Raw genomic sequence first — 24667 nt, forward strand, 5'->3', positions numbered from 1 at the left:
CTGAAACCTTCTTTTTACCTGACCAGCAAGCAATATTTTACTGCATTTCTCTTTATTCTGAACGTAAAGGGAGCAGAATTTTGATGCTTGTTCGCAGAGTGCAATGGTGGGAAAGCAGTGAAAGATGGCCACGATTTTAAGCAGAGGAGTGCTATGATCCGGGCAGCCCTGATCTCCTTCTGAAAATCTGATCTTGATGAAAACCCTGTACAAGAAAACAAAACCCTAATGAAAGCTGCATAAAGCAAAAATATGAAACCCTAGATCAGCTAATAAATTTACAGATTTGGCCCCTTAACAGCCAGATTCAGCAGTAAGCACGAAAAACATTTTAAAGAACAAAAATTTCAGATCGTCACTGTGAAGAACTTCAGAAAATCTCTCATGCAAACTTAGAAAAATAAACCGAATGATAGACCCAGGATCAAATCCAACTGGGCTCAGCAAAAAGTGCTTGCGGGAGTTGGCTGGTTCAGCCGAGAACTTCCCCGAACGCCCACAAAATTTCCTTCAATGATGTTTTCTGCACAGCTCAAAACAACTGTCAATAAAGAGGGCAAAAATGCTGCTAGATCTCAGGAAGTAATGGAGATACCTGCCATTACTTCAGAAACCCTAACAGCACCCAAACCCCAGCAAGTGAACAAGATACCTGTGCTCACAATACTCTACAAAAAAGCTATTATTAACGGCTGAAAATAACATATGCAGAAAATTAAAACAATCTCACAACATTTTAAGAGAGTAACACCAGCAAGATATGGACCCCAAAGTCTTCTTTTATTAACCAGAAACAGATTTACAAGAGAGCTTCTTAGTATCTGACTCACAGATCGAATTATCTGAAATGACCACCTAAGACCCTATATAAAGGAAATGATCCCAACGGCTAGTTCGAATGATCCATGTAGAAATGATCTCGACCGTTGATGAGGATCAAGACATCTCTTGATCTCATCCGTCGATTTATTCAATTAATTTTTTATTATTATTTTTTAAATTTTTAAATTTTTTATTATTTTTTATTTATTTCATTTTTTTTAAATTTCTTAGTTTTTATTTATTTTATTATTTTATTTCATTTTTTAAATGGATCATCGAACTAAACCTTTGGAAACATCACTTAGGACCTAGGACTTAGGACTCACGAGGGGATTTAAAACATTTTTCGACCCTCAAGACACATCACATCATGACTTTTACAACTTACATCTCAAGGGGACAAGCCCACTTAACACAGACCCTCATAAATTACCCAGTTCTGCGACACAACTATAATCTAGCGGATTAACACACTAGGATTCTCCTAAAGTTCTAATGACAAAATCCATCCCGGCTTTGGGGTCAGGTTTGAAGGAAAACTCTGCCGATCCATGGATCGGTGAGACGAAAAACCTCCCGGGACGTAGATTACCACTAGAAAGTTAGGTCCACCTTGGCAATACACATACACGACTCATTTCTGCTAAGATTATTTACAATTCATACATGCAGACTGGGTTTACAATTAGATTGATCAAGCTGCTGATGACTGCTGGATGGCACGGACACGCTGATCAGGTGCTGCCCCTTTTTGCAAAGAAAAGGGGGGGGTACTGCATGGGTAATTGACCAGTAGTGGTCAACACTCATGAAACAAGGTGCTGTTGTCGCTATTCTTCTCTGTGCGGCCGACAAACTCAGATAAAGACAATGAGGGTCGAGGGTAAGCCAAAAAGAAAACCTAAATCAAATGTGTACTGCATTGCATATAACTTGAAATTCAGAAAATTAAAACCCCATTTTTAGTAAAACCACATTGCATATAACTTGAAATCCAGAAAATTAATGCGGGATCCGTTTCCATATTTAAAGATCCGTTTCTAGCCAACATAGAAATGCCACGTGCTGGTTCTTGGATGAATCTCAGTGGATCCGGATCTGGATCAGATACTTGGATCCAGGGATCCTGGACCACGGAATGCCATATCCGGTAACTTCCCTTCTAGGGCAGATGGTGGATTCTTTTTCCTTCAAAGCAAGATGGATTGACTACGCTGCTCCTTCACCCAAGCTCTGTTACCATGTTGATTTTTTTAAGGGTCTTCTAAACTGATAATTACTTATGATTTATTAGTTCATTCTCTTCTTGTATTCACATTCATCATAAAGTAGTTACACAAAAGATCTCAACAGTAAGCACAAAATGCCAGTAGGATCATAAAGAGACAGCCAAACAAGAGACACAACAATTTACCCTGGGAAAACCCACATGGGGAAAAACCCAACAACCTTATAGAAATTATTTAATTCAATAGAGATACATCTAAATCTTTTAGCCAACAAGGTCAACCTGACTAGCAATATCACGATTCACTATCGTCAAACCTGGTTAAACTGCTCTTATGTCAAGTCAAACTGATGCCCATGAACTTGGCCTGGCCTGATCTGCTAGGGCCGAATTTTGGCGTACTTCTGCACCCAAGTATTTCGGTCCTGCTGCTTTGGTATGCTCAGAAACTTTGCCTTCGATTTGTCCTTAATCTGCCTCAGATTCATTTTCCTCTTTGCCTCAGATTTGCCTTCTTGTTTGCCTCAGAGAGTCCGAATTACTTGCTTGAGTAGGAGGACAAATAGACTTTATATCTAGTCACCTGTGTTGTCGAATGGGTGTCTCTTCCAACTGGGCCGACTTGACATTAGGAGGGCCGACTTGATCCTTTTGGATCCAAAAATTCAAATTCCATAAATTCAAAATTGTTTCTTTTGAAACCGACATGAAGAACAAGTCTTATATTTTTCATTACATATATTTCAAGGGCTAAAATGACATGAAGAACATGTCTTACATAACTCAAGGACTAAAATATTAATTATGAAGACCGACCATAGCTACAAAATTCAACATGATGCAGGCAACAAAGATATGAATGGCACATCATCTTCGGCTAGTGGTGGCTGCAGGGGCTACTGGCTGGATAGCTGGAAGAGATGATGGGAATTTTTATTTCTCCTATGGGGTCACTCACTTTTGGTGAGTGACAGGTCCTCTGTTATACGCAACTGTGAATTTTTTTCAAAATCATTTTGCTAGATTTACTCGTCACTTCACCTTGGAACTCATTGCCCTAAATCCCAACAAACTTAACCTAGGGAAGGCCCTCTTGAGCTGAAGAAAAGCCGACTTGAAGTGCAGAAGTGGGTTGGTGTTGTGACAGTGGCCCCCCTTAGTTTCACTCTGATAGCACTTTAGCTTTTCAGACTTTATCTCCGAGATTGTGTGATAATAGGACCAATTGGCCTATGCTTATCATAGAATTACTTTATTTAATGATTCATAAGTGGCTTCTAATAGAGCAATGCCTAATATCTTGAAATAAGTCCATGACCTTCCAGTATTAGTTTAAGCAAACGAAATCTGGAATACTTTGACAGTGCAGTAAAAGTAGAGCAATCATCAGCCTAAAGTCATTGAGAGCGATTAAGATGTATCTAGGATAAAAACTAATTTCTTGCACCCTTGTCCCGCTAGTTGACTCACATGAAAGCTTTGCTCCCAAATGACTTATTTTGTTACATATGTTTTTTCATTGTTTCGTGGATCCTTATATATGATAGATATTCTATTATTCTTCACCCACATGTTGAGGTCTTAATATCGGAAATGAAAAAAATTATATGTTGTAATTTATATATTTAAGATAGTAGAATAGTAATATAGCAAACTAATATCTATTTGCTATTTCCATTTAGACTAACCTTTTCAAGAGTAATGATTGTGACACAGTGCTTACCAAGTGAGGTGTTGGAGCTTGAAAGAGCCGTGCGCATGTTGGACATAACTCACAACAAACTCGGTAAGTTCATTTCTGTTAAACTTTGAAATAGTTTTAGCTTTACTATTTTAAAGGCCATGCAATAGATTAAATGTTAAATGGTAAATGCTGTTCATGGAAATGTTCGCTATGGATGTGGAGTAATGAAGTTATTTTGTTTTTGCAATGAAATTCATAACGTTTTTCATTCGGTTTGGTTATTAACTTTTTAATACTTAGCATAAAGAACTAGCTAAGAGCTAAGTCACTTGGTTCATGTTTGTGTTCGAATTCAGCCACATTAAAATTAGAAAATACTTCGCTGATTTCAAAATACCAGAAAATTAGCCATTAACTTCGACAAAAAGAATTATTAAAATATTAGAACTTCATATTAAAATTTCATATTTTTATGCTAGTTATTGATTCCATACTCTTTTTCCTTATTAGATAAATAAAGTCAAATAAGGTCTACAACAAGGGACTAAAGTTATACAACTAGTTATTTAATTTTAGAAAGGGAAAAGTAATATACTAACCTTTTTAGATTCTAATATGTATACTTCTGAAAATGTTAATTATAATCGAAATATTTTATGCATAAGACCCTGGTCACAACTAGAGCTTAGAATTATTTTTATTTTATAGGTAAATTGTAATCGTAAAGCAATTGAAGACCTAGGTTAGTGAAGGAGAAAGGAGCAATGAGTCCATGTGGAAATGAGTAATTCACAGGACTTTCCTCCACATGAATTTCAATTTTCATACACATAACCAATTAAACATAATGACGATAATTGTTTCAATTACAGTTGATTCAGGCTGTGAGGGAGAATGTATTTATAATGGCAGTCGATTTGGTAGTGGCAGCAGGTGGGAGAATGTTTGTTATGATTTTATTTAGTTGAATAATGTTAATATTACCTAACTTCACGTGGAAAATACCTTTATATTGTAGATGAAGAATATACATGCTTTGATTTTTGAGGGATTATTCATTCTCAACAAGAAGACTCAAAACCATTACATTAAAGCTCATCATGTCACTTGCAGCAGGAATTGAACCTAGTGGGGAGTATCCCAGTCAGTCCTCCCAACCACCTAAGATAAACCCAGTTTACTAATATAATCTATCTTGTCAACATTAAATAAATATAAAACATTTTTACATATAAATATTAGAATATGTAACATTCATATCATTTTGATTGGACTAAGCAATTAAGTTCACCTAACTTAATCAAGCATCTTTAGCAGTTGCAGATTTTGAATTTCAACCATAAAAAGGGTGAATATAATGACTTAGGATAAGAGTATTATAAAATCATTCTCTTCTTGTTATTGAGGAGGCAATAACAAGCTTGTGCTTGATATTATTATTATGTACTAAGTCAGCGGTTTGTTCACCTTTTTATTTGAAAAGCCGTGTTCCACAGGGATGTGTCCCCCATCTTTCCCATGCTCTGAGGGTGTGTGTTGGGGGGGAGGGGGTGTTGTTGAAAAGTGTAACTAGGTTCGGTCTTCATAATGACATGTAATTGTGACTTTTGTAAATGATGCAAGGAAATAAAATTATTTTTGTAAGCCTTGCTTCATGGGTTTCATGAGCAAGTGATATTATTTTAGGTGGCTCCCATCGAGAGCCTTAGGATTTGTCATTAAGGTCAAAGAATTAATGTCATGTATGAAGAACTCTTCTTGAGCATATGTAAAATGTATGAGTCAAACAAGTGTCTAGAAAGCCCTCCAAACGACAAGCACAATCCTCTTGACCGATGTCGACCTGCAATTCGAAGTAATATCTTATGTCGGCTTACCCAAAGTGTCACACCCATTCGGATGCTAAAGTCAACTTAATATATGGTTGAATCATGATATATAGGAGGCTAGGTTCCTCGCATAAACATAGAGAATAGAGTTCACATATCTGAGTCTTTCAGTGGAGAAGACAGAAAAGAGTTTGAAAAGGTTTCAGATGGGTACATTATATTAGATGTAATCACAGTCAAAAGACAATTCAGATCCCTCTCTGATTTCAGAGAACAAAGGCAGAAAACAATTCGGATTTGTCTATTCATATGGCCTAGTGTAGAAGACAATTTCGGATACCTCTGTACAACAGTGACAATGTTTCGATGTTGAGAAGAGTCTACAGTTCGGTGCTCTGAGAAGACTATGGTTCAGTGCGATTTCTGTTTAGATGAAGGAGTCTCGGTGCTGCCTCAGGGAGAAGGCTCCTGTACTAACCTCGTTCAAGCCACAGTCTTGATGGTGTCATAGTTCGGACATGATTACAGTTCATGGAGTCTCGATGCTCCTACAAAGTGACAGGATCTTGATCTCAATGTTCTGATAAGGTCCTTAATGATATTACAGTGATGGATTTTGGAGCTCTCTCAGCTATCACAACGAAGGTCTCTAGTGATGTAGTCTTAGTAGTGGAAGAGGAATCTAGAAGACAAAAGTAGAAGAGGACTTGTGTCTTGATCATGGAGTGGCTAATAGGTCAGGGGTCTTGGTCTTGGTATTCGTCAATTGGGATCCCTATAAGATGAATTTTGTGAGAGGTTTTGGCCCTGGCTCATAGCCTACATGCTGTGTCTCTTGTCTATTTATGTTCATGCATTGGTTACTGTTTGATGAAGAAGAACACTAAGAATCTATGTTATAGATCTGATATGAAAATATAAGACAATGCAAATAAACCCAAGAAATAACAAGATCTGAATATAGATAGAAATGATTCACTTTATTGATCAAACCCTTAAGGTAGGGCAACACCATATATTCACTCCTTAAGGAAAGAGAACACTCCACTAGCCATATGCCTGTTCATATAATAATCCTTCACTCTTCCTTCACATGGAGTCTCTAGCCTCTATATAGGCCTCATACATGCAATACCATGGGTCATTACCAAGGTTCCCTCCTACCATCAACTAATACCATGGGCCCATTACATTATTATTAACTACTTGTGGTCCCTTACATGATATGGGTTAACCACCTTATTTATTACTATGGCCCATCCCGTTATTACATTATTACCTTGGGTACCTCCCTTGGTACCCAATATTATCCCCCCTAGGTATATAACATTCCACCCCCCTAAGCATGTTTCGTCCCCGAAACATGGGAAGAACACAAATAATAAGATCTACTCAAAAGAGTAGTCCACTGGTACCATGCACGTGCATCTAGCCATCCAAGAGAAAGGTGAACCCTCGATCTCGCTGGTGCCTCGCTCGCTTGAGATGGAAGTTGACCATGGCAGCTCTTCTGTGTTGATGTGTAGTAGGTGGATCTAGGCTCCTTGCTATCCATCATACGGGGGTTGTTGTCCTTGTGGCTAATTGGTTGCCATCTTGTTGGTTGTTTTCTTGCGGGGTGATGTGGGTGATGATATGTTGAAGTTTTAACCCACGGTGTCTTTTTCTTTAATTCACCCTGCTGTGGTGCCTGTTGTGGTGTCTTCTTTTCCAATATGACTTCAACCACTGAATCCTCATCAGATGTGTCAGCACCTGTTACCTTTTCGGCTTCAGCCTCTGTTTGTGTTTGATTGTCGACTATCAACTGTTCATCATCTGATATGTCAGTCCCTGGAACATCTTCTGCGTCAACCTCCGTGGACTCTACCTGTTTATTGATGGAAATATCATGTAATGTAATTTTCTTCTTTTTATACCAGAGCTTCAGGAATTTCTTTTGCACATTAATATTTATAGTACCCACTGATTCCATCCACGGGTATCCCAAAACAACATCCATATTATCTGTCTCTGAAGCATAAAAATCACCATCCAACACATACTTATCCATAGAAATCTTCAAATCCTTATACAGTTGAACATCCTCATTATCAATCTGTGCAGTTTCAATGTGTTTTGCTGGAACTTGCAATTTTTTTGCCAAATTAACACTTATAAGATTTTGCTTGCAACTAGGATTTATAGACACAACGATTTTCTCCTTCTGAATCAATCCATGAACCTGCAACAAAGATATACTAGTAGGAAATAGCCCCATATGTTTCTCCTTATCTTGTTTTCTAGTATGAGACCATCGGTCTAAAAGGAATTTTTCAAATTCTTCCTGAGGCAGGTTGTAACACTTCGTTTGGTTAAGTAATCCCCACCATGTGGCCGCCTCATCTCTAAAATCCTCCACTTCCCACAATTTCCAATTGTTTTTCCATAACCACTTCTGTTGTTTTATGTATTCTTCAATAGTAGGACCACTATCTTTTCCTGTAAAATAAAGAACCTTGCTAGAACCATGAAGAGAGTTTTGAAGCCATGAAGCCAGATCTATAGTATTTCTGGGTTAGATCTATAACAAGTAGTATTAGAGCTATAACAAGTGGTATCAGAGCTATAACAAGTGGTATCAGAGCACTTTCTTGGGCAAACAGTGGAGAATTTTTATTTTTTATTTTTTGCAAGATTTCAGGGGCGGCGAGTTTGCAGATCAGATCTGTATGTTTTGGTGCAAGATCTGCAAAATCTAATTGCAGATTTGGATTCTTTGTGAAAAATAGCCGATTTAAAAAAAAATCAGTGGAATCGGAGTCCGGATGAAGGAGATATCGCTGATTTAAAAATCAGTGGGGTTGTAGAGAATTTTCAGGGCAGCGAATTTTCGGCACAGATCTGGACGTCCTGGTGCAAGATCTGCAAAATCTAATTGTAGATCTGGATTGTTTGAGAAAAATTACCCAATTTCAAAAAAAAAAATCAGTTGAATTAGAGTCCGGATGAGGGAGATATCGCTGATTTAAAATCAGCTCTTTTTTGCAGAAATTTTGATGACGGCGGGAGAGTTGCAGTGCAGATTTGAAATTTCATTGCCTGGATCAAAATTTCTATCACATGGGCAGATGCAGAATGGTTGTTCCATTTCCAAAAACAGGTCATAATAGGGATTCTGAGCAATATTGACTAAAATGTGACAATTTCAAATTTTCGCCAAGTAAGTGAATTTTTTTTCAAAACTCTTTTCATGGCGGTTCTATGTTTTACAGGAAAAGATAAGGGTCCTACTATTGAAGAATACATAAAAACACACAAGTTATTATGGACACATCATTGGAGAACTTTTGTAGTGCTTAATTTTGAAGATGAGGCAGCCACATGGTGGGGATTACTTAACCAAAAGAAGTGTTCCAACCTGCCCGATGAAGAATTTGAAAAATTACTTTTAGATAGATGGTCTCATGCCAGAAAACAAGATAAAGAGAAACATGTGGGGCTATTTTCTACTGGTATATCCTTATTGCAGGTTCATGGATTGATTCAAAAGGAGAAGATCTTTGTGTCTATAAATCCTAGTTGTAAGCATAATTTTATCAATGTTAATTTGGCAAAAAAATTGCAAGTTCCAACAAAACACATTAAAAACATACAGGTTGATAATGAGGATGTTCAAGTTTATAAAGACTTGAAGCTTTCTATGGATAAGTATGTGTTGCATTGTGACTTTTATACTTCAGATATGGATAACATGGATGTTGTTTTGGGATATCCTTGGATGGAATCTGTGGGTACGGTCAATATTAATGTGCAAAAAAAATTCCTGAAGCTCTGGTATAAAAAGAAGAAAATTACATTACAGGATATTTCCATCAATAAACAGGTAGAGTCCACGGAGGTTGACGCAGAAGATGTTCCAGGGACTGACATATGAGATGATGAGCATATGATGGTCGACAATCAAACACAAACAGAGGTTGAAGCTGAAAAGGTAACAGGTGCTGACACATCTGATGAGGATTCAGTGGTTGAAGTCATATTGGAAACGAAGACACCACAACGGGCACCACAGTAGGGTGAATTAAAGAAAAAGGCACCGTGGGTTAAAACTTCAACATATCATCACCCACATCACCCCACAAGAAAACAACCAACAAGATGGCAACCAATTAGTCATAAGGACAACAACCCCCGTATGACGGATAGCGAGGAGCAACGATCCACCTACTACACATCAACACAGGAGAGCTGCCACGGTCAACTTCCATCTCAAGTGAGCGAGGCACCAGCGAGATCGAAGGTTCACCTTTCTCTTGGATGGCTAGATGCACGTTCATAGTACCAGTGGACTACTCTTTTGAGTAGATCTTATTATTTGTGTTCTTCTCATGTTTCGGGGACGAAACATGCTAAGGGGGGTGGAATGTTATATACCTAGGGGGGATAATATGGGGTACCAAGGGAGGTACCCAAGGTAATAATGTAATAATGGGATGGGCCATAGTAATAAATAAGGTGGTTAACCCATATCATGTAAGGGACCACAAGTAGTTAGTAATAATGTAACGGGCCCATGGTATTAGTTGATGGTATGAGGGAACCATGGTAATGACCCATGGTATTGTATGTATGAGGCCTATATAGAGGCTAGAGACTCCAAGTCAAGGAATGTAGTCAAGGATTATTGTTTGAACAAGCATATGGCTTGTGGAGTGTTCTCCTTCCTTAGGGAGTGAATGTATGGTGTTGCCCTACCTTAAGGGTTTGATCAATAAAGACTCATTTCTATCTATTTCTATCTTCTTATTTCTGGGTATATTTGCATTATCATATATTTTCATATAAGATCTATAGTATTTCCGGGTTAGAGCTATAACAAGTGGTATCAGAGCTATAACAAATCATATCAGATCTATAACAAGTGGTATCAGAGCTATAACAAGTGGTATCAGAGCTATAAAAAGTGGTAGCAGAGCTATAACAATCTAATGTAAAGAAGATCCTAATCTAATCAAGTAAAAAGCATTCACAAGCAGTCACCAAAGAAGAGAAATCAACTAATTCTAATGCCCTAGATTTCTCAACATGGTATCAGAGCTAAGGTGCTGAAGTCAAAGGAAGGACATCTAATCAAAGAGACACTCAAAGACCAAGTTTCAAGTAAGGCATCTAAGCAAGTCGAAGGCTATCAAAGCAAAAGACCAAGATCTACTTTGAAGAATAAAACCCTAGATCGAAGAATTAGTTTACAACAACAAAAGCTCTTTTGGATCCACTAGTCATCATCAAGTTATCTACAAGGCAAGATAGCTCGAAGGACTTTAAAGATGAAGATCACATCTTTTTGGAGAAAGTCAAAACCCTAGAGGCATTTATGATCTGCACTACAAGAGAAGTCGAAGTATATTGAAGGCAAGAAGGCATTGTCATAATTTTCAAGATTAGCAAGGATCCTCTCCTTGCCCTTGAAGAAAATCATCCAAGGAAGCAACAAATACATCTTCTTCAACCATCATCGAAGTAAGAGGATTTCATCTTCACTTGTCAAGTAAGTATCTTTTAGTATTTAATCAATTTGGTAAAATGGCTTCATGTTTGCAAGGAGGTCTATAAGTTGGATAGGTCATCAAAATTCCTTGCATGGAAAAGGAGGATATATATAGTCCTCGAAGAAAGTGAAGTCATTGATACTTTTAGTATTTAATGAATTTGGTAAAATGACTTCATGTTTGCAAGGAGGTCTATAAGTTGGATAGGTCATCGAAATTCCTTGCATGGAAAAGGAGGATAGATATATTCCTTGAAAAAAGTGAAGTCATTGAACATATCAATCGAAAGGCCTCCTCTGAATTCATGGAAAGGAATTCTTATGAAAGGTCCCCTCATATAGCAATATGGGCGACATCAAAGAGACATATATAAACCTGTAAGAATATTTTCTAAAGATTAGGTAAAGGAGGTCACAAGACTTAGATTTGATCTACACAAAAATTAAAGGTATCAAAGGATGAAGGGATATCTTCATAAGATCTCAACTACGAGATCTAGGAGAGATGATAAGAAGATAATCATCATTGATCTATAATGCACTACCTGATGAACAAGGTAACACATATCCATGGGGATAAGAAAGTTACCTCATTTGACAACTTGTGGTTTCTATGCAAGATAGAAGAAGACAAGTTGAGGGCAAAAGTGTTGAAGGTTAAAGGACTCAAACATTTGCTAGAAGGAAAGGATGTGTGGAAAATTTTGGTGCTCAGAAATGAAAGAAGAACATAGGTAAGATTCAATGCTATGGATATAAAAATTATGAACATTACAGGAAATATTGTCCTAAAAGGACAATATAAAAAAAAGAGAAGAAGCCCATATCACCGAAGAAGTGCAGGAAGTTGAAAAGAAGAAGTCCAAGAAAAGAGAAGTAAGAGATCTCTACTATGTTTGAGATATTCTCCCTCACAAAAGGTCTTGACATAGCTTCTAAATCTTATGTTATAGGATATGGCTATAATAAATAATAAGACCCATCGTGGCATCATGGAAGCATTAGGAACAAGAGCTCGTGACATCAGCAGAGGAAAGATGAAGGATGTATGATAGTCAACTTTGAAGGATATAGCTGTTGGTGACCTCATTGAAAGATCAACGGAAGAAGTCATCCAAGACAAGCCTCATTATACATCAGTTAAAAAGGGAAACATCTGCTGAATAAGGATATGCGAGATGGAATCCTCATTGAAGGATTCACCAATTTAGAGAGGAAGCAAGTGTTTCATCAGGAACTCCAATTTGTGGAGTTCATGGGATGATGGTATGATGACATGAGAGATGAAGCAGATCAAGGGGTTCAAGATCTTTTCAATTAAGGAAGCTGCCTAAAGAAGGCTAGATGACCTAAAGGTAAATGAGGTATGTATGCTTACATTTAATATTATAAAGTCATGTCGTATGGTTGAAGGTAACAAGGATCACTACTTCTATTTTGAGAAGCATGATCAAAGGAAAGGAATCTCCTCCTTTGAAAGAATGTCGGAAGGCATGAGTCGCACTAGATGAAATCAACGTAATATGTCCTCATATGAAGTATGACGTGGTTGACTGCAATTGAGGAACTCTGATTGGAAGCTCCTGGGAATGAAGTGTGTGAAAAGATAGGAAGAGATCGTGATAATATGCAACAAAGGTAGAAGGCATTCAACATCCAAAGTCCAAGAAGATTTGACTAGAAGATCTCTCGGAAGGATGTGAAGACTCTGATGGAAGTTGGAAAAAGATAGAGACCCTTGACAATGGATATCTGTGGGAGATGTGTCAATCTGCATGCAAGATGTTGATACCTATAGGAAGATGTCATGGTGAAAGATCATCACAAAGGTAATTTTGATTTAAAAGTGTTCATTTATTTTTGAACTAATATCTGGATGGGCTTATGTAGGACTGCCAAAGGGAAATCTGTGGATGACTTCCAAGCAGAGCATATAGAAGGATGTTATGTCCTTCCAAAAAATATGGCATGAAAGTAGAATGACATGAAGCAAAGCCAGATGGAAAATCCGATGGATCACTTTCTAATGAGTTAAGGACATGACTAACTCATGGATAAAAGTGATGGATGATTTGTGCCCTATGTAGAAGTTCCCAAAGATGAAGACTACTTAACGAAGAAGAAATTTATGACATCGAAGGAAGGATCTCTTCAAGCAACTGGTTGTTTCAAGATCTCCACATGAGGAGCTGCAATAGGTCCCTGGTTAAGAGGGAGGCTGAGAAGAAGTTTCTTACTTGGAAGAAACTTGGAAAATTCCTAAGTAGGGAGCCTAGGTACATTCCTTTGTGATAGGAATGAGTACATTCCTTTAATGGAACATGTCCTCCTGGTTTGAAAAGAAGAGATAGACATGTCATTTTGGGCTTCACCTGGGAAGACAAAATGGAGGATTGTGTAATCATTTGGCATCTGATACTCTTTGGGGATGAGATAGGGCATACCATGAAAGAGTAGTCGTGGAGTGTTGATTTGGGGTAGCATTTGATGTGCTCTAGGCCTCAAAATTTGCAGGAAGGCTTAGCCACATGCATTCTCCAATACCCATAAATCGTTTTGGGAAATTCCACCCAGAAATAGTTTTATTAAAATAATTAATTATTTTTAATGGGACCCTAAGTCTAAACTTAAGAAATTAAAATAATTAATGGGTATTAATCTAAATTGTGGATGGAACTTCTAAAAGAAGGCAGAGATCAAGTCAAATGATCCTAACCATTGATTAGAATCTAATCTGGGCCGTTGAATGATCAACGAGAGGATTATAAGAAGAAACTTGATGGGCACTTGGAGAACACACTAGAGGCAGATACTCAGTTACCCGAGTAAGATCGATTTTCTCATTGGTTGAAGTTCGGCAAGAGAAAATCGAATCAGAGGGAGAGTTGCAGGTGAGAAAGAGAGAGGGCATCAACATATTCAGAGAGTGCAAGGCAGCAAGATGTAGAGCAGGAAGGGTGACGCAGAAAGAGGTAGCACAGAGGCAGTTTGACGCAGGGCTTACGTGAGTAGCTTGACGTTGAGCCTGGGGGAGCAGTTTGATGCAGAGAGGATCAAAAGGATTCTGGGGAAGAAGTGCTTCAGCTGGGGTAGAACTTGGGCAAGAAGTGTCTGTAAAATTTCTCGTTCCAATTTTACTGGCTGTAATTTGTACAAGAGAATTTGTTGAAGAATAATAAAAACCCTCATCTGCTGCACCGATTTTTCCACATTGGGGTTTTCCGGGGATGATTGTCCAAAAATAACTGTCATTGTGGTTGTATTTGTGCTAGTATATTTCCTTACATTTACTTTCTGCAATGTTTTAATTGTGAAGGTTGCAATAGAATATATTTCGATATTTGCTGTAAGAATACTGTGGATAACTTATTTATGAGGTAATAAGTAGAAGAAATAATATTAATCACTGCAATAGGATTTCTATTTAGAAATTTTCACATGGTATCAGAGCTACAGGGAAGCAGAAGAAAGAAGCCGGAGGACCCAACGTTGAAAGGAGAAGGGAATTTGAAATTCCTGCAAGGGCAGAAATTCGAATCTCCCAGAGGATTGCGTAGTTCAAGCCAAGGAGATTGGATTTCGTGGGAAAACTCTCTCTGAGTGAGTCGACAGAGAGGTAAGTCTTTCCAATCGAAATTTGTTAGTGGTAGAAGGAACAACGCAACAGAAGATTCAACAAGGAGGGTTGTCTCAGGTGGGACGTAGTTTTTCCTGCAGCAGTTGTTGGGACAGGTTAGCGTCAGAAATTGGCACAATATGGATACTCAAAGTGTCTCAAATTTATCTACCAGATTAGATGAAGAATTCACATGCCTAGCAAATTTAACGTCAGCGGATGTTTGGTATATTGATAGCAGGGCTTTAGCTCATATGACTGGAGTACGAGAACATTTCTCGAGCTATCAAGAAGAACAAAAGGGCTTCCAAATAACTATGGGAAACAGAACGAAATGTACTCCAGTAGGGAGAGGCACCATAGCTTTTCAGACAAAAGCAGGGACCAACATCCGAGCCACCAATGTTCTGCATGTGCTAGGATTAGGAATGAACTTGATTTCAGTGTCCTAGTTACAGGACAAGGGATATGATGTATACTTCATGGGAAAGAAGGTATATGTCAAGCATCCAAGCTGGAAGAAGAAAAAGCAAATTGGGGTTCGAAGCAACAAGTTGTATAGGTTGCAGCTCAAATCACCAATGGCACTGATAGGCAGCAACTGTAATGGTGAGAAGGAGCGAAATGAATTATGGCACAGGTGAATGGGGCACTTACACCATGGAGAACTGAGGATGCTCAGAGAGACTGTTACAAGGGTATCGGTCTTTAGTAGTGAACATGATGACTTATGCAGAGGATGTGTGCTAGGAAAGTACGCTAAAGCAGAGTTTCCAGAAGTAACAATAGAGCAGAATGTGTATTAGGATTAATACACTCAGATATCTGTGGTCCTATGTCCAGAAGGGCTCTTAGTGGTGGTGAATACTTCGTCACCTTTAGCGATGATCACTCCAGAAAAACCTTGATCTATTTCTTAAAGACCAAGGATGAGGTCTTTGATCGTTTCCAAGGGTTTAAAGCCCTTGTTGAAAATATGACAGGGAAAAAGATAAAGTTATTGCATTCAAATAATGGTGGAGAATATATAGACAAAGACTTCACAGATTTCTACACAAAGGAGGGCATCAAAATAGAGTGGACAACTCCATATAATCTGGAGTAGAATGGAGTAGCAAAATGGAAAAACAGAACTATTATTGGGGCAACCAAAGCTATGTTGTATGATCAGGATCTACCTAGGTATCTATGGGCAGAAGCTTGCAACACAACAATATATATCCATAATAGAACTCCTCATAGATCATTGGGGAAGAGAACGCCCAAAGGAGTTTTTATAGGGAAGAAGCCGAAAGTCAGTTATCTCAGGATATTCAGAAGCATGGCTTATTGTCACATTCCAGATGAGAAGCACAGTAAACTGGATCAAACTGCAGAAAAGGGGTATCTCGTAGGATACAACGAGACCTCAAAGGCATATAGAATCTACATTCCTGGCAGTAGGAAGATTGTAGTAAGACGGGATGCAAAGTTCATGGAAGACAGAGCTTTCAGGAAATCTCGTGAGATGCCTGCAGAAGATCAGTCAAGAGATGTTTCGTTAGTCCAAGAGCAGCAGGGGCAACAAGAAGGACAAGCAGGAGGACATACACCTGGATCGAGTACAGTGACCAGCACCAGTATCTCCTCAGAAGGAGGAAATGTAGATGATTCTCAACAGATGGAACAACAGGATCAGGAGCAAGAGTTGGTTGAGCCTCCCACCACCAGTAGTAGAACCAACAAAGAAGTATGTTAGACCCTGAGAGATGCAGGGGATTTTGTTGGAGCTCCTACTGCTGAGAAGAGGCAGCGTAGACAACCAGATAGATACCAAGCATTGGTAGCTCAGTTTGAAGAACCCTCTAGCTTTCAGGAAGGTGTTCAACACCAAGTATGGGTGGATGCCATGGTGGAGGAATACAACTACATCATGACGAATGATGTCTAGGAAGTAGTACCTAGACCAGAAGATAGATCTGTTGTAAGATCACGATGGATCTACAAGATCAAGTATGCTGCAGATGACAGTATAGAGAAGTACAAGGCAAGGTTTGTGGAAAAGGGGTATGCTCAGAAAGAAGGAATAGACTATGAAGAGACCTTCGCACCAGTTGCTCGATACACCTTTATTAGATCTGTTATATCCCTAGCAGCGCAAATGGGATGGGAGATTCACTAGATGGATGTTAAGACAACATTCTTGAATGAAGGGATAGAAGAGGAGGCGTATATAGAACAACCCGAAGGCTTTGAAACTCATGAGAAGAAAACTCATGTTTGCAGGGTAAAGAAAGCCTTGTACGGGCTCAAGCAGGCACCCAGAGCATGGTATGGTCGAATTGGTAGTTACTTGCAGCAGTTGGGATTTTTCAAGAGTGATGCTGATCCCAATCTATACTATTTGTTGGTAGAGAATGAGCCACTTATTCTGGTATTGTATGTAGATGACCTGTTCTTAACTGGGTCATCCAAGTTCATCCAAGATTGCAAGAAGAATCTTGAAGCTGAATTCAACATGGACTTGGGATTGACGCATTATTTTTTGGGGTTGGAAGTTTGGTAGAAGAATGGGGAGATCTTCCTTGGACAAGGAAGGTACAGTATAGAAATTCTGAAGATATTCAGAATGCAGGATTGTTGACCCATGGCTACTCCCATGATCACCAATTGGAAGAAAATAGATGCATTAGAAGACAAGGAAGTAGATCCCACCTTGTACAGGCAGTTCATTGGGTCGCTTATGTATCTGGTCAACACTAGGCCAGACATTTGTTTTGCTGTCAACACTCTTAGTCAGTTCATGGTGGAACCAAAAAGGGTGCATTGGGTAGCAGCAAGACACATTCTTAGGTATGTACGCGGAATAGTCGGATATCGGTTGAAGTACTCCCGAGAGGAGGACGTCATTTTGAATGGGTTCACTGATGTAGATTGGGCAGGTAATTCAGTAGACCGTAAAAGTACCTCATGATATTGCTTCAATGTTGGATCAGGGATGATATCTTGGTGCAACAGGAAGTAGAAATCGGTAGCACTGAGCTCAACAGAAGCAAAATATATGGCAGCCAGCACAGCTATGTGCGAAGCCATATGGCTCAAAAAATTGCTTGTGAGCTTATTTAGAAAAAGGATGGAAGCGACCAAGGTTTATTGCGATAATGAGAGTTGTATCAAACTCTCTGAGAATCCAGTATTTCATGATCGGTCGAAACATATAGATATCTATTGTCACTTTATTAGAGACTGTGTTCAGCGTGGGGTAGTACAACTACAGTATGCCCCCACAGGGGAGCAGGTGTCCAATATACTCTCGAAAGAGCTACGTTCACTCTGTTCAGAGAGCAGATGGGTATGGTTGAAAATCCGTTTTAGTAGCGGCAATAGTTTGCAGTGCAGGGACAGTTGGCAGTGGTAGTGCCAGCAATAGCACAGATGCAGACATTTAGAGGGAGTTGTAGTACATATGTAGCATTGGCAGTGGTAGTGTCAAAGGTAGCAATACAGTTGTAAGAACAATGCAGTAGTTGGTGGATAACATGTCAGACATCATTAGCGCAGAGGACGATGCTTTAAAGTCGGAGCAGTATGCAGTATATTGCTAGAGCACATTCCTCACTAAGAGGGAGTGTTGATTTGGAGTAGCATCGAATGTGCTCTAGGCCTCAAAATTTGCAGGAAGGCTTAGGCACATGCATTCTCCAATACCTAGAAATCGTTTTGGGAAATTTCGCCCGAAAACAATTTTATTAAAATAATTAATTATTTTTAATGGGACCCTAAGTCTAAACTTAGGAAATTAAAATAATTAATGGGTATTAATCTAAACTGTGGATGGAACTTCTAGAAGAAAGCAGAGATCAAGTCAAATGATCCTAACCATTGATTAGAATCTAATCTGGGTCATTGAATGATCAACAAGAGGATTATAAGAAGAGACTTGATGGGCACTTGGAGAACACACCAGAGGCAGATACTCAGTTACTCGAGTAAGATTGATTTTCTCACTGGTCGAAGTTCGGCAAGAGAAAATCGAATCAGAGGGAGAGTTGCAGGTGAGAAAAAGAGAGAGAGTGCAGGGCAGCAGACATAGAGCAGGAAGGGTGACACAGAAAGAGGCAGCGCAAAGGAAGTTTGACGCTGAGCTTGCGTGGGTAGTTTGACGCTGAGCCTGGGAGAGCAGTTTGACGCAGAGAGGATTAGAAGGATTCCGGGGAAGAAGTGCTTCACCTGGGGTAGAACTTGGTCAAGAAGTGTTTGTAAAATTTCTCATTCCTATTTTGTTGGTTGTAATTTGTACAAGAGAATTTGCTGAAGAATAATAAAAACCCTCATCTGCTGCACCGGTTTTCCCACATTGGGTTTTTCCGGGGACGATTGTCCAAAAATAACTGTCATTGTGGTTGTATTTGTGCTAGTATATTTCCTTACATTTACTTTCTGCAATGTTTTAATTGTGAAGGCTGCAATAGAATATATTTTGATATTTGCCGTAAGAATACTGTGGATAACTTATTTCTGAGGTAATAAGTAGAAGAAATAATATTAATCACTGGAGTAGGATTTCTATTTAGAAATTTTCACATGGAGGACCGATATTATTTGAGGATTGGGGAGTGCAAGATAAGAATAGTCCTCATGGAGCATACCATGAGAGAACCCGGGTGGGGTATGTTCTGAGAGAGACAATGATGAGTGTGTCTATAAATCATTGGTCTCATCAGCGTTGAGCTTAGATCTTGTGGAGAAATGGAGTTGTTAGTCAAGGCTTTGCTATGTAACAATGTTGGTTGACATGATGTTATAATGAGAAATTCTTTAGATTGAGAATGACCAAGTACCATTATGAATACCTCCCTAGTTGAGAGGGATTGTTGAAAAGTGTAACTAGGTTCGATCTTCATAATGACATGTCATTGTGACTTTTGTAAATGATGTAATGAAGGAAATAAAATTATTTTTGTAAGCCTTGCTTCATGGGTTTCATGAGCAAGTGATTTTATTTTTGTAAGCCTTGTCCCATTGAGAGCCTTAGGATTTGTCATTAAGGTCAAAGAATAATGTCATGTATGAAGAGCTCTTCTTGAGCATATGTAAAATGTATATGAGTCAAACAAGTGTCTAGAAATCCCTCAAAAAGACAAGCACAATCCTCTTGACATGATGTCGGCCTGCAATATGAAGTAATATCTTATGTCGACTCACCCAAAGTGTCACACGCATTCGGATGCTAAAGTCAGCTTAATATATGGTCGAATCACTATATATAGGAGGCTAGGCTCCTCACATAAACATAGAGAACAAACTTCGCATATCTGAGTTTTTCAGTGGAGAAGACAGCAAAGAATTCAGAAAGGTTTCAGATGGGTACATTATATTAGATGTAATCACAGTCAAAAGACAATTTAGATCCCTCTGTGATTTCGGAGAACATAGGCAGAAAATAGTTCGGATCTATCTATTCAAATGGCCTAGTGCAGAGGACAATTTCGGATACCTCTGTATAGCAGTGACAGTGTTTTGATGTTGAGAAGAGTCTACAGTTTGGTGATCTGATAAGACTATGGTTCGGTGAAATTTCCGTTTTGATGAAGGAGCCTTAGTGCTGCCATAGTGAGAAGGATCCATTACTAACCTCGTTCAAGCCTCTCGGTGCTCCTACAAAGTGACAAGACCTTGATCTCAGTGTTTTGGTAAGGTCCTTAATGATATTACAATGATGGATTTCAAAGCTCTCTCATTGCTATCACAATGAAGATCTCTAGTGATGTAGTCTCAGCAGTGGAAGAGGATCTAGAAGACAGAAGTAGAAGAGGACTCGTGTCTTGATCATGGAGTGGCTAATAGGTTAGGGGTCTTAGTCTTGGTATTCATCAATTGAAATCTCTATAAGAAGAACTTGTGCGAGTTTTCCTCTCAAATATTGAGAGGTTTTGGCCCTGGCTCATAGCCTACATGCTGTGTCTCTTGTCTATTTATGTTCATGCATTGGTTACTCTTTGATGAAGAATAACACTAAGAATCTAACGTAAAGAAGATCCTAATGTAATAAAGTAAAAAGCATTCACAAGCAGTCACCAAAGAAGAGAAATCAACTAATTCTAATGCCCTAGATTTCTCAACAGGGTTCTTGGGGAAACATTTCCACATATCCTCCTTTTAGGGAAACTTTAGGAAATGCATGACGAAATGTTTCCTTAGTCTAAAGGACGCGTTTACACAACTTGGGGACATATGAACCAAGTTTTTGTCCAATAACCAATCAAGACAAAACTAAGGTAGGGGATAGAGCTTTGTAAACCATGCAAACCAAGTTTTTTGTCCAATAACCATGCAAACCAAGTTTGTGACCTTGATAATTAATAGTAATATGAAATTCTTACTATAAAAGGATTGAAAAGTAAGATATACCTTTTCTATCCTTTTATTTAAATTTTTAACATTATCATTTATTGTTTTAGGATGTCTAATAGTGGCTCCAACCTCATAAGACTTCATATGGAGAAAGTTGAATTTCATATCCCATTTAGAATTTAGTTGATTGAAAAATTTTCAGGATTTTAGGAACGACAAGATTCTAACATTTACACTAGATCACACAATGATGAATTTGCGTTACCATTAATTATTTCAGGATGTTTGATAGCGGTTCCAACCTCCTTGAACGTCATATGGAGAAAGTAGTATTTTATATCCCATTTAGAATTCCGATGACTCAACAATTTATAGGGTTCTAGGAATGGCAAGATTGTAGCATTTCCATTAGATTGCACAATGATGGATTTGCATGGAGTGAACTATTATTTTTTGGATTTTATCATTAATATAATAATTTTAAAGATGGGGACCCCTATGCTAGTGACCTTGGCATCCCCCCGTCTCTCATGACTTTCCCTAAAATTTGGGGGTGCTCCCACATGTTCCCTGTTGCCGCAAAATCTAGCAGGCCTTTGAGAGTGTTATGTAATTAATTAATTATGTAATTGGGGCATGATCAAAGATCATACCCCTTATTGAAAAGGTGCACAAGGGCTTATTTAAAGCTAGGACCCTTCTTGTAAAAAGCCATCAATCAGTATTTAATAATATATATATATGTATTTTATTCAGTGAAATCAGGGTTATCCACTCCATTTGGTATCAGAGCCTGTGATCCTTGCACCCGCTAATCAATTCAACCTCTTGTCGTGCTGATCCATTCTCCTTCAATCTTATGCTCGTCACATCTTCATTCCTCTCCATCATCGACCCTTCTTCGCCTGTATCCCCTGTCTCCGCGTATTTCGACCAGCCGTCATCCCAAACATTGAGCCGCTGTCTGAGTTGTCGTCCTATCGAGCCACCGTTCCAATCGTCATCCTATCGAGCCGCCGTTCCAGTTGGGAATCCCACGCCATCGTTCTCCTCATTGCAGATCAACGACACAACTGTGACTGATCCCGTTTCCCATTTCAATTTCCATGCCGCTATCACCATTTTGTCTGTCCAGTTGCATACCACGTCGCTATCACCACTTCGTCCGTTTGTTTCCCGTTTCAGTTTCCACGTTGTCGTCCTCCAAACGAGCCACGTTCATGTAAACCGTGAATATATAGTTATTAAGGTATACAATACATACATAACTATTATATGGTTATTATTTAATTTAATAATTATATATTAATTAATATTTATAAAGTAATTTAAAAAAAACTTTATTTTAGTTTATTTATTTATTTTATATTTAATATTAAAAAAAATAAAAAATAAAAAATTAGGATCAAGTTAAGAAAAAGAGTTAAGTTGGATAAGTATACTCCACCTCATACCCGATCAATATCTTCATCCATGATGATGGCTAATTTTAATAAAAAATTAATGTCTTCCCCATGATGATGGCTAATTTTAATAAAAAATTAATAGACCTTGAAGCTAAGGTCACTGGACACGACGGAAAAATCGAGGAGCTCCAAAATACATCAAAGAGAATAGAAATTCAGCTCGAGCAGAACCATAATGAATTTAAAAAGGATCATGCAATCCTTTCAAATACGATGAATCTGAATCATAGTCAGGCAATGGTGATGTTGACCTGTATTTGTGACAAGTTGAAGATTACACCTAATCAAATACCCCAAAATAATGAAGCTACTCAACATCTCAATTCTCCGGATTCGTCAAACTCGTCAGACTCACATGAGAAACCCGAATCTCCAAAAGCATCGTCCATACCCCATCAACAAAATAGTAACACAAATTTTCAAAATATGCAGCTTTGGAATCAATTCTCAAATATGCAGCTTGCGAATCAATACCCTCTCTTTACTCCAACAGTTGCGACATATCAACAAAGAGAAAAACTTGAACTCTCCAAATTTGACGGTAATGAGAAGTGCAGCATTGCATGGTTTAATAAAGCAGAAGAATATTTCGAGATTTATGGTATTGACAATGATGATGGAAAGATCAGGCATGCATGCATGCAAACAGAGGGTGAAGCATATATTTGGTGTATGTGGTGGAAAAAGACGACACTTGCTATCAATTGGAAGAAATTCAAAAATGCATTCTTTAAAAGGTTCCAAGGTGTCAAGAAGAGTTCTTCTTGGTACTCAACAGGCCTCAACAAAAAGGAGATGTGGAAAAATACACTCGAGAATGGGAAACTTTAGCTACATGAGTACCTGGATTACCAAAAACTCATCTCATTCAATCATAGACCATGGGACTTAAACTCCATCTCCAGGGTGAGCTTGAGCTTCATGACATCACTTCTATAGAGGTATCCAAACAGAAGGCAAAAGCTGCTAAAAAGAAACACGCAAAGATGCAGTGGACGAAAATTGAAAGAGTATATTCGAGATGAAGATTTCCCCAAGCTGCGAACATGGATAACACAAAATATGTTCCACCACATCTTTGTGAAGGAGAAAAAACTAACTTGGAAATGCAAAGAATGAAAGAGGGCAAGTGCAAATGTTGTGGCCAAAAATGGGACCCTTAACACAGGTGAGCTAAAGGAAAAGAGACTAAGAACCTGTATAAATGTGAAGCAACTAATGATTCAGACAGTGAAGAATCAGACGTGGAAGAAATCGAATATTCTCCAGAATCAGATAACAAGAATATTTCGCAAGTATCATTATCGGCCATGACAGGGATATCTCAACCCCATACATTAAAGTTAAAAAGACACATCAAAAAGAGCAACGTAATGGTTTTGATCGACACGGAAAGCACCCACAACATTTTGGACTCAACGATGACAAAAAGACTCAACATTTTTATGTTTTCCATGAGTTGATTTTTGGTAGCATTGTGCTCTAGCTCTGAAATTTTGTGGAGGGGCTAGAATACATGAGATCTCTAAGACCCAGAAATCATTTGGAGAAATTCCACCCGGATGAGGAGTTATTAAAATAATTAGTATTTTTAATGGATTCCTAAGTCTAAACTTAGGAAAATAAAAATATTAATGGGTATTAATAAAGATATGGGTGAGAAGCTTCTAAGAGACGAGGATCAAGTTTGTTTTAATCCTTAGCCGTTGATTAGAGACTTAATCTTGGCCGTTGATTCATCAACAGGAAAAGTATAAGGGAAGACTTGAGAGTCATTTGGAGACACACCAGGAAAATACTCAGTACCCCGAGGGAAATGGATTCTTAAGGAGAAGGAGTTCGATTTCAGAGGGAGAGTTGCAGGGTGGAGGAAGAGGAGGGCATCAACAACAGTTAGTGACTAAGGAGGAGGTGACATAGACCCTCGTAGACCACCCAGTTCTGCGACACAAATATAATCTAGCAGATCAAGCAATTTGTAATAACCTAACCAAATAGTTAGGATTATTTACAAATTACTTTTACATAGGCTCGACCTAGCACACTAGGATCCCCTAAGATTCTAATGACAAAATCCATTCCGGCTTTGGGGTTAGGTTGAAAGAAAACTCTGCCGACCATGGGTTGGTGAAACAAAAAACCTTTCGGAACGTAGATCA

General features: G+C 38.5%; 1 protein-coding gene across 1 annotated transcript in view; it reads left to right on the top strand.

Annotated features, from left to right (window-relative positions):
- Window positions 1–24667, top strand: part of LOC149242315 (Leucine-rich repeat (LRR) family protein) — a 209530-nt gene that overhangs the window by 100437 nt on the left and 84426 nt on the right. The window contains exon 2 of the mRNA XM_089374204.1: window positions 3767–3836. Coding sequence (XP_089230330.1) covers window positions 3767–3836 — 70 coding nt within the window. The remainder of the gene's footprint in view (window positions 1–3766; window positions 3837–24667) is intronic.

The sequence above is a fragment of the Pinus tabuliformis genome, chromosome 8 (assembly GCF_031772625.1).
Source record: "Pinus tabuliformis cultivar Carrire ecotype Pingquan chromosome 8, CPIR1, whole genome shotgun sequence".
Lineage (NCBI taxonomy): Eukaryota > Viridiplantae > Streptophyta > Pinopsida > Pinales > Pinaceae > Pinus > Pinus tabuliformis.